Source organism: Populus nigra, chromosome 8 (assembly GCF_951802175.1).
Source record: "Populus nigra chromosome 8, ddPopNigr1.1, whole genome shotgun sequence".
NCBI classification, from domain to species: domain Eukaryota; kingdom Viridiplantae; phylum Streptophyta; class Magnoliopsida; order Malpighiales; family Salicaceae; genus Populus; species Populus nigra.
In genome coordinates, this window is record NC_084859.1 from 21,594,398 (window position 1) to 21,605,024 (window position 10,627).

General features: G+C 35.1%; 2 protein-coding genes across 3 annotated transcripts; both read left to right on the forward strand.

The window, feature by feature from the left end:
* Positions 1 to 1,696: 1,696 nt before the first annotated feature.
* LOC133702229 (protochlorophyllide-dependent translocon component 52, chloroplastic-like) lies at positions 1,697 to 7,068 on the forward strand. 2 transcript variants are annotated; one of them, XM_062126515.1, is made up of 7 exons: positions 1,699 to 2,369; positions 2,506 to 2,693; positions 5,080 to 5,165; positions 5,240 to 5,427; positions 5,722 to 5,910; positions 6,305 to 6,492; positions 6,583 to 7,068. In XM_062126515.1, exons 1-7 carry the CDS (start codon positions 1,851 to 1,853, stop codon positions 6,818 to 6,820), a joined length of 1,596 nt encoding a protein of 531 aa, XP_061982499.1. In that variant the 5' UTR covers positions 1,699 to 1,850; the 3' UTR covers positions 6,821 to 7,068. The 2 variants fall into 2 exon arrangements, with proteins under 2 accessions (XP_061982500.1, XP_061982499.1); XM_062126516.1 differs by lacking the exon at positions 5,722 to 5,910 and having other exon boundaries at positions 1,697 to 2,369.
* Positions 7,069 to 7,476: 408 nt separating this feature from the next.
* On the forward strand, positions 7,477 to 10,627 carry LOC133702364 (protochlorophyllide-dependent translocon component 52, chloroplastic-like). The gene is made up of 6 exons (XM_062126701.1): positions 7,477 to 8,069; positions 8,796 to 8,983; positions 9,236 to 9,325; positions 9,414 to 9,753; positions 9,908 to 10,095; positions 10,195 to 10,627. Exons 1-6 carry the CDS (start codon positions 7,548 to 7,550, stop codon positions 10,448 to 10,450), a joined length of 1,584 nt encoding a protein of 527 aa, XP_061982685.1. The 5' UTR covers positions 7,477 to 7,547; the 3' UTR covers positions 10,451 to 10,627.

Below are 10,627 nucleotides of genomic sequence, written 5' to 3' on the forward strand. Positions count from 1 at the left end.
ATGGTTGATCATCATCATCTTCTTCTTCTTCTTCTTCTTCTGCTCCCATGTGTTTTTTGACTATACAATTGGGGCAGCTGAATAAACTACTTTAGCACATTGCTGGGTACTTATGTTGTGACTGCGGTTAAAAAGAGAGTTTTTTTTTTCCCTATAGTGAGGTAAAAAATTTTACAAACGAACTAATATAGTTAAAAAAAAAATTCTTAAATTAACACATTAGTTAATAGGTATGTTATGCATATAGCATCTGCACAACTCAAATTTCTCTTCTCCTACAAATTAATTCATCCTCTAAAAAATCACTATGTATATTTTATAAAGAATCAATGGGTATAAAATGGACAAAAATAATTCAAAAGCCATAAAAAAAGATGACATGACACAAAAAAAGTAAGAGAGAAAAGAAAAAAAAAGATGTATCGGAGATACACCAGAGTTCCGACGATTATAATCTTAGTATTATAAAAAAATATAATCAATACGGTAAATCCATAAACAACAAAAAAAAACTTCAAAGCTAGTAGTGAGTTGTACATTAATTCCATCTAAAAACAACGACATGGTCATTTACCGACATTTCATCATTAGCTTTAAAGTTGACTTTCTATGGTGTCTACGGAATTAGTCTCATTAATATCGTTCTGATTGTATTGTAAGTATCATCATCGAAGCTTTAGTGTCTATGCGACGCGTCATTCTTCATTATTATTATTTTTTCTTTCCTTCCTTGCCTTGTTATCTTTTTTTATGGCTATTGAATTATTATTTTTTAATTTCATAGCCATTGATTATTTTATATAAAATATGAATATTGACTATCGAGAGGATGAATTAATCTGCTGGAGAAGAGAAATTTGAGCTGCGCATATATTACATGCAACACATCTATATGCACATATTAATTAAATATTATTGTGCTACTTTCAAAATAATTTTTTAAACTATATTAATTTTAAAAATATTTTATCTTATTTTGCTAGTCCAGAAAGAAAGAGAGAAGAAAACTGGTGAATATATACAGGAGACAACATTGATAGGTGACCTCCTTTGAAATATAAAGCCTAAGGTAGAAAACTAAACACCTAAGGTAGAAAACTAAACACCTACGATAGAAAACCTACTAGGAAAACAATATATATATATATATATATATATATATATATATATATATATATATATATATATATATATATATATATATATATATATAGGCAGAAAGTTCACTCTAACCAGATACAAATTTTCAAATCAAGCAGACAGAAAGCTTTTTATTTTTAAAAACAATATTAAAAATTTATTTTTAATATCAATATATCTAAATAATAAAAAAATAATTTAACCGGAGCTTCAAACCACCATGATTTCTTAAGTGTGCACCATTTACTTGCATATAGTATTTTGGCTTAGGACTCTATTTAAAAGAAACGCATGATATATGTTTTTTTTTTAATATTTTTTATTTATAAATAAATTAATATAATATTTTTTAATTTATTTTTGATATTATTATGTTAAAAATATTAATTTAAAGCTGTTTCTTTTGTCAAAAGCAGCGCAATTTGAAGTGGTTTGTAATTCTTCGTGGTGGTAGAGATTCGATGGCAGTGTGCGTACCCTTCAACCACATGCTTTTATGAACCAACTGGATCAGTGTGCTACCCTACAAATTGCCAAAAGGTCAAGTGCCAACAAAAACAGCAATCAGAGTGGTTGATTCAAGTATTGGTATCTTTGGAGGTAAGTTTTGTGGAGCACCTCTTCCAACTTCTCCAAAAGAAAATTTGATACTCTTCTCTTGACTATTACCATTTCTCACTCTCCAGCTTCAGCACTGAAAACAAGCAACCATGGTAGGTGTAAGAACTCCCTACGTCTGTATCCCGAGTTTAGTGAGCGAAACCCAATTCTCCAAACCCAAGTTTATGAGTTTTCAGTTTAATCCAATACACAGTTCGTCTTTCTCAAGAATTCATCTGAAGACATCATCAAAATCCAAGCTTTTCACAACCATATCATCATCACCATCCTCTGTTCCAACAGTAACACCTGAGCCAGAACTTGAAGTTGATTCTCAAGGAGAGAAGTTTGACTGGTATGCACAGTGGTATCCAATTATGCTAGTTTGTGACTTGGACAAGAGGGTGCCGCACGCAAAAAGGGTGATGGGTCTTGATATTGTGCTGTGGTGGGATAGGAATGAGAATACATGGAAAGTCTTTGGTGATGCTTGTCCTCATAGGCTGGCTCCGTTATCTGAAGGAAGAATTGATCAATGGGGAAGGTTGCAGTGTGTGTACCATGGTTGGTGTTTCAATGGTTCTGGTGACTGCAAATTCATCCCTCAAGCATCACCAGATGGTCCTCCAGTAATCAGTCCTCAAAATTCTATACAACTTTAGTTAGCAAGTTTCATCATTCATGTGTTTTCTTAATTTATCGTTTTGAAGCTTAACTTCGTCTTATTATTTTGGATACAATCGGATCCTTCTTCACATGATGCAGGTCCACACATTCAAGAAAGCTTGTGTAGCAGTTTATCCAAGCACAGTGCATCATGACATCGTCTGGTTTTGGCCAAACTCCGATCCTCAGTACAAAGATATCATTACCAAGAAGCAGCCTCCCACCATCCCAGAATTGGATGATCCATCTTTTATCAAGTTAACTGGTTGTAGAGATATTCCTTACGGGTATGCAAGTCTCACGTGTTCCTCATTTTTATTTCAAAACTATAATTTTCCTTTTGGCTTGATGTAATGTGGCTACATTAGTTTGCTGTTTCGGCATGTAGATTTTGGGGCATAATTAAATTGTCACAGAACCGAATCATGGGATCATGACTTAGAAGTGTTGCAAGTACATCTCATCTATGCTAAGCTTTAGAACATGCATATTATAAACAAAATTGTATAAAATTCAAGCAGCATTTCATAAAATCAAATGATAATTTAAAATTGAATAAGTAGGAAAACTCAACAAATTCACCTACTAAAAAAAACTAAGAACCTCATTAAATAATATTAAAAATAAAAGGTAATTTAGTGAGAAAATAACATTTAATATATATATATATATATATATATATCTTGTAAGTCAATTTATCTTAATTTACATATATACATACTAAGTATATTATCATAAAATAATGAAATATATGTCAGAGACCAGATAACATTCGAAAGTGACTATTATGAAAAGATTAGTTGCCATAGACTGATATCTCTCTTACCAACTAAATATACATAATATTATATACATATAAATTAATTACTCTGTATTAGTATATAGTTACTGATAAGTTCTATATGAAGGCATACTACTCAAAATGATACTATTTTTTTTAGCAATCAAACGCTGGATTGTGACCTCCAGTTTCTCTTCTTCCTCTGAAAGTCTTGAGATGTCTAACTAAGGCTTCCCCACCATACCAATGGGAGACAGAGTGTGGGAAAACTTGTTAAGAGAACTCATTGAAGTAACTAAAAGCTGTGGTATCTTATGGACTTGACTTTATAAAGATTGAAGAACTCCGTGTGGTCGAAGGTCATTTTAATTGAGTCAACAAGCTTACCTTTGCTTGAAAAAGCTAGATTGCTCTTTTAACGAAGATGAAATCTATAAAGGATGCGGGTATTCAATCCCACCGCTGAGATGTCCAGCGAATTCTAGGGCCTTGAAGCACTGAAAGATGGGGAGGTTAGCGAAGAATTGAAGCGAAGCTTAAGGAGGACGAAGCTAGACTATGGGTGACGCGTCAGTGAAGGAGTTAAGTAGGCACACACCCTCACGCTAATTATTAATGCAATATATATTATATTAAATAAAATTTAGTTTAACAAAATACATGTGCAAATTCAAGAATATATAAATACTCAAAAAATTAAACAATAAATATAAATATTCAAGAAATTAACTAGTCGTACTCATCATATAATCAACATTCATATTTATTTATATTATATACATATTAAAGATTATCTCACTCACCTAGAAAATATAAACTAAAAGAAATATCAGATAAAAGACCCGAAAATCCTATTGAGTATTATTATGCGAATCTACAACAAATATACAGAATATACTAAAAAACAACCCAAATAAATGATTCCAATACATAGCAGAAAACCAGGTTTAGTCTCCTAAGTTTAGGGACTAAAATGATAATTTTCTAAAAATAGGGACCAAAACATAATTTTACCAAAATTGGAGGACCAAACTGTAAATACATAACCATACTGAAATTTCACTCATAAACCATCCTCAATCATGGCCAGAAAGACCGAACTGTAATTTTTTAAAGTCCAAGGACTAAAATGTAAATTTCTAAATTTGAGGGACCAAACTGAAAATATTCCAAATCAATTATCAAATTGAGATTCATCATCCTAACCTCATGATAATACCGCTAAGATTCTCAAAATACATTTAGGGTTTAAATTATAATTTTTAAAAGTTTAGGAACTAAACTATAATCTTCATAAATTAAAGACCAAAATAAAATTTCATCATCTTCAAACTCAAGGTCATTCTTTCCGGATTTTTCAGCAAAGTTGAAATGAATTTCTTAATGTATAACAAATCAATTTACAAATTTTTATTTTTAACAACACACCCAAAATCAATCACTTAACTTTAAACCTACAATAATCATGAATTAATCTTAACAACATAAACTTTAAATTCTTATAAACCTTAATCTCTTCTTTAATTTTTCCATAAAAAATCATAATTAAAAGTAACATGAGAGGAAACTACTTACTTGTTATTTTCACTTTTCTTGAACTCAAAATTCAAGATAAAAAATTAAAATTACGACAGCCACAAGAATTAGAAAAAAGAAAAACAATTTTCTTATGATATTTTCTATATATTTAGATTAATTTATGTTGGGTTTGGAATGACTCTGATATTGAGTTTGGTTGAAAATCTGGGTCCTACAGATGTAATACCGATAAGAATTACCTTCCATGTAATGTTTGTTAGAGTTTTTAATATGCTTTCCTGCTCTGGAAGGAGAATATTTGATGTAAGATAAAACGTTGATGATTTTGCTTTACTTTTGTAAACTACTTTCAGATATGAAATCTTGATTGAAAACCTGATGGATCCTGCTCATGTTACCTATGCACATTATGGAATTATCAGAACTCGACCACCGAAAGGTATTTTAAGGCATCGTGTTCCATTCTCTTTGTTTATGTAGTTCATATGATTCAAACTAAAACTTTCCCTGCAGTTAAGGCTGATAGAGAAGGGGGCTGCCCAGTTGAATTGAGTGTCAAGAAGCTAGGCATAGATGGTTTCCTTGGAGATCAGGATCAGTATGGTACTAATAAATTTATCGCACCCTGTGTCTCTTATGCATACAGTAGTCCTGTGGTTGACAAAGGTGAAGGAATTGTATCATCAGATGGAACAGAAAAGGTAAGCATTTACATGATAAGAGACACGAAATGGTATCATAGTTAGCATGCCATTTATAGGAACACATGACAAGGCCACATGTTTCCATGTCTAAATATTCGATTGCTTGCCGGGCCGGTTTTAGATCATCTGCGAATTTGTCTGCATAATCACCCATAGTCACAGAAGCCTACTATGTAGTTTACTTTAACAAGAATGACACTGCTTGTACTAGAATCACAAGTCAAAGTTATTTTAGGCTTGTTACTTCTCTTGTTGTTGTCTTCTTATTTCATAAAAAACTTCTTGGTGCAGCCACCTTCCAGGCAACAGAAAGCTGTCCTAGTCTTTTTTTGCATTCCAGTTAGTCCAGGGAGAAGCAGATTAATATGGGTCTTCCCACAAAACTTTGGAATTTGGTTTTTCAAAGTTTTTCCCCGGTTCTTGACTCATTTGGGAGTAAACATAGTTGTGGATTCAGATCTGTATCTCCTTCATTTGGAGGTAATTTTTCTGTTTATCAAAGCGTTCTTCTCTACAGCATGCAGTGAGCTGATTTATTAAAGCTTCAGTTATTATAATACCCTATTATATCTGTAAGAAATAACTGAACGATAACCCTTTAGAAAGGTCAATAGATGTCAAAGTGGATAGTTAATGGGTTGCCAATGGGGTATCCATCCTGCAGGATCAACAGAAATCTAAATTCCTATGGTTTGCCTTTCTTTGGAACAACGGTATATTTCAAATCTATTTCATCCAGCACCTCTATGGAAATTTATTTGATAGGAAAGAACCTGTTCGGTTGACATTTATGCTGCATGGAGTACCCATTTATCATACAATGTTGGATCTTGGACTCCACAAGCATTAACTGACCCCAGAATTTTCTTCGCAGGAGCGCAAGATAATGGATATTGGCCTTGCAAACTGGCAAAAGGCATGCTTTGTGCCAACAAAATCAGATGCCTTTGTGGTTGGTTTCCGAAGATGGTTAAAGAAGTATGCCGGCGGTCAAGTTGATTGGAGAGGAAAGTACAGCGGGGCTCTTCCCCCAACTCCTCCAAGAGAAGAGCTGATGGACAGGTAATGACTGTTACAATTAAAGACGAGCATTCAAGATTTCAGTGTGGGGAACTTTCTTAATGTTTCCTAAACTTCTAACTGATTTTTCAGGTACTGGTCTCATGTTGTAAGCTGTCGCAGTTGCAGTGCTGCATATAATCGTTTCAATGCACTAGAGGTCGTTCTGCAGGTTGCTTCTCTAGCTTCAATTGGGATTGCTACTGCAACTAAGCAGAATGTCAAGGTAATGGTAGCAGTGGCAGTATTATGCTTTGCAGGTTCAAAATGGTTGGCTCACTTCATCTACAAGAACTTCCACTACCATGACTACAAGCATGCTTTACACTAAGGTGTATTGGAAATATGGCTTGATTCTCCTGATCTCGTATGTGCTCATAAGTTGTGGCAGCTGGATAGACTTTCTGTGAGGCATTAGCAGTTCTGTATGCAAGAACCCCAGCTTTCTTGTGAGGAGCAGTGTTAGTTTCTTGTGGGAAATTGGGATTTGGGCTTGTGAGTGACAAGTTTCTGTAAGGATCTTATTTGAAGTTTCTACTATTATTAGTGATAATGAAGTAATATGACTTAAATTTTGTAGTTTCTTGCATGGATTTGAACAACAATTTAGGTTGATTAAAGAGGGTTAATGATAAATACGATAATGTTTGGTTAGTGTTTTAAAATAGAAAAGATATTTGGAATGAATAAAAACATATTTGGTTGGAAAAATAAAAATAAATTCATAAATAAATTTATTTGTAGGATAATTTTAGACAAAGGCTATAGATAAAAGTTCGTAGCTAATGAAATGAGAATCCTTAAAAAGCATGATAGTCAAAAATCAGGGCCACGGTAGAAAAATAAGAAAGGTAAAAAAACAGATGCAAAAAACACACACAGAAGGCAAAGCAAGTGCCACACCACCACAAAAAAGGAAGTGTTTCACAACCACACAAAATGGTGCAGATCATAAGTTGTTTTGTGTCTAAACCACAAAAAATCTCTAATCCATTCAAAATGTAAAGTGCTTACAGATAATTATGCAGTAAAGACCTCACTCACATACACAAGCAGAAATGGAAGCTCTCAATGCTTCCTTTGTCCCTTCACCTCACATTCCAGCAACACCAGCTCAAGTACTCCGCAAATCCCAGTTCTTGCATTTTCAGTTCAGTTCAGTACCCAGTTCAATTGTTCAATCATATGACAGAAACAAGTCAAGCTCCAAGATCCTTACTACCTTGTCCTCATCTGTTTCAACCGATACCTTAGACCCAACCGAGCCAGCACTTGAAACCGATAGCCAGCAAGAGACGTTTGATTGGTATGCACAATGGTATCCAGTAATGCCGGTTTGTGACTTGGATAAGAGAGTGCCACATGCAAAGAAGGTGATGGGACTTGATTTAGTGGTGTGGTGGGACAGGAATGAGAATGAATGGAAGGTCTTTGATGATACTTGTCCTCATAGATTGGCACCATTGTCTGAAGGAAGAATTGATCAGTGGGGGAGGTTGCAGTGTGTGTACCATGGCTGGTGTTTCAATGGCTCTGGTGATTGCAAACTTATTCCTCAGGCACCCCCAGATGGTCCTCCGGTACTGAATCCTCATAATTTGAATGATAAGATTCTTTTTCTTGCTTTTTTGTTGAGAAGAAAAGAAAACGAAGATATGAACCTAGAAAGTGTTCTTTTCCTCAGGCACCCCTTACAGTATCTTTAGTTGTTATTTTTTTCGACAACAAGAAGTATTCTCATGCTAGTTTGCGCGTCAACCATGAATAAGTCCCTTCATGGACGATCTTAAGGGCGCATTCCCCATATCAAGTTGATACATTCAAAGGAATTTAATAAATTCCTCTAAGCGCTGCTTCAAGCTTTAAACCTAGGAAGTCAAGGGAGCATTTTTCATTACTTCCTCCATGTGATGAACTTGTGACTGGTGTGGCATGCCTGGATACTTCTTATTCTGGACTTGAAAAGTTCATAAATGAGCACTCTCATCCTAACTGAAAGGCTGTCTTAAATCACTTGGCTGCAGCCCTTTGGCTTCATCCATGGCTGGCTCTCTTGTTTGACCATATCTGTTAATATGTACTTCTTAGTAGCTTTCATTTTATTTTTGACCCTCTAAACTTTGAGACTGCTGCTTTTATAATAGATTCTTGAGTACTCGTGAATCACAGCTGTTGGATTATGTGATTGATGATTTCATTCTTGACTTGTAAGAAAAGTCGAAGAACATAATAATTTGGAAATTTCGTTTGTTGTTCATTGAGCAGAAGCTGATATATCTGACGTTTCCAAGCCATTACTTATCCAGGTTCACACATTCAAGAAAGCTTGTGTAGCTGCATATCCAACTACTGTGCAGAATGACATTGTTTGGTTTTGGCCAAATTCTAGTCCTGAATACAAAGATATCCTTTCCAGTAAGAAGCCCCCTTACATTGCAGAGTTGGATGACCCATCGTATATCAAAACAATGGGAAACAGAGAATTTCCTTTTGGGTACGCTTGATTTTCTCTTGCCATGTGTAGATTTCTTCTTACATTTTCCTCCTTTCTCAGCTGAACTTGGGACCCTTTCTAATGCTCGTGTTGAATATATTCTTTTTTTGGTGAAATCTGTGGAATATATTCTTCTCCAAATTATATCTCCATCTAGCATTCATGATTATGAGGAAAGATTAAAGTTCTATTCAGTAGTTCTTAACGAATTGTCCTCGGATTTTTTAAGGTAAGCCAAGTTATCATTTTCAGGTATGAAATCTTGATTGAAAATCTAGTAGACCCAGCTCATGTTCCATATGCACATTTTAAGCTGCTGCCAGGTCCACCAGCTAAGAACAGATAAGAACTACTGCTACATTGTGCTCATATTGCCTTGTATAAACGGTTAGTATATCTGATTAACACCATATATTTTCTTTTCTTTCACAGTCAAGCTCGATAGAGAAGGTGGCGCGCCGATTGATATAACCATAAACAAGTTAGATAAAGAAGGTTTTCATGCCAGCAGATTTGGTGGAATTACTAATTTTATGGCACCTTGTGTATATAAATCTGCTTTCAGTCTGCCGCCGAAGAAAGGTAATGAACCACAGAGAAGAGGGCTGCTTCTTTTTTTCTGTGTTCCAGTTGGTCCTGGTAAGAGCAGATTAATATACACATTCCCAAGAAATTTTGGAGTGTGGATGGACCGGATTATGCCAAGATGGGTGTTTCATTTGTCGCAAAATCGGATTCTAGATTCCGATTTGTATCTTCTCCACTTAGAGGTAACACCATTACCATAAAAGTAAAAGTATAGTCTCAATATCACAATCCTAATGCGAAACCATCATGGTATGGCGGATATCTAGTGAAGTTCTGTTCTGGAGAATCAGAACAACTGGTTCCTAATGGCCTGTTTTGTGCTGCTGTTTTTCGCAGGAGCGTAGGATAATGGAAGCTGGCCCTACCAACTGGCAAAAGGCCTGTTTTGTGCCAACAAAGTCAGATGCTCAAGTTGTTGCTTTCAGAAGGTGGTTAAAGACGTACTCAGGTGGTCAGATTAACTGGGGAGGCAAGTTCAGCGGAGCACTCCCTCCAACTCCTCCGAAAGAACAACTAATGGACAGGTAACTTATGCACAACCCGAAAAGTTTAGACTCAAAGTTCATCTTAGTTATTTTTAGCTTCATAATTCATATGAAGCTATTGGCAATGGATTCTTGCAGGTACAGGTCACATGTAGTGAATTGCAGCAGCTGCAGCCTTGCATACAAGAGTCTTAATGCACTTGAGGTTGCGCTGCAGGTGATCTCCTTTGGTTCAATCGGTGCTGTTGCAGCAACCAAGCAGCATGCAATGTCAGCAGCCGCGAGAACTTCGCTTGTATTAATGGCAATCCTGTGTTTTGCAGCTTCAAGATGGTTGGCTCACTTCATTTACAAGAATTTTCATTTTCATGACTACAATCATGCCCTTCTTTAATTTTATTGTTTTGAACATCAATTTCGTGGTGTTGGAAACACCATATTGCATTGTATACGAGAAAACTTACAGAGTCTTTGTGAAAAAATTATATAGGGAGCGAGCAAACTTGGAGAGCTTGCTAGACAGTATATTTACTTGTTTGTTGAATGATATTATTAGTGTGCTTGTGGTGCA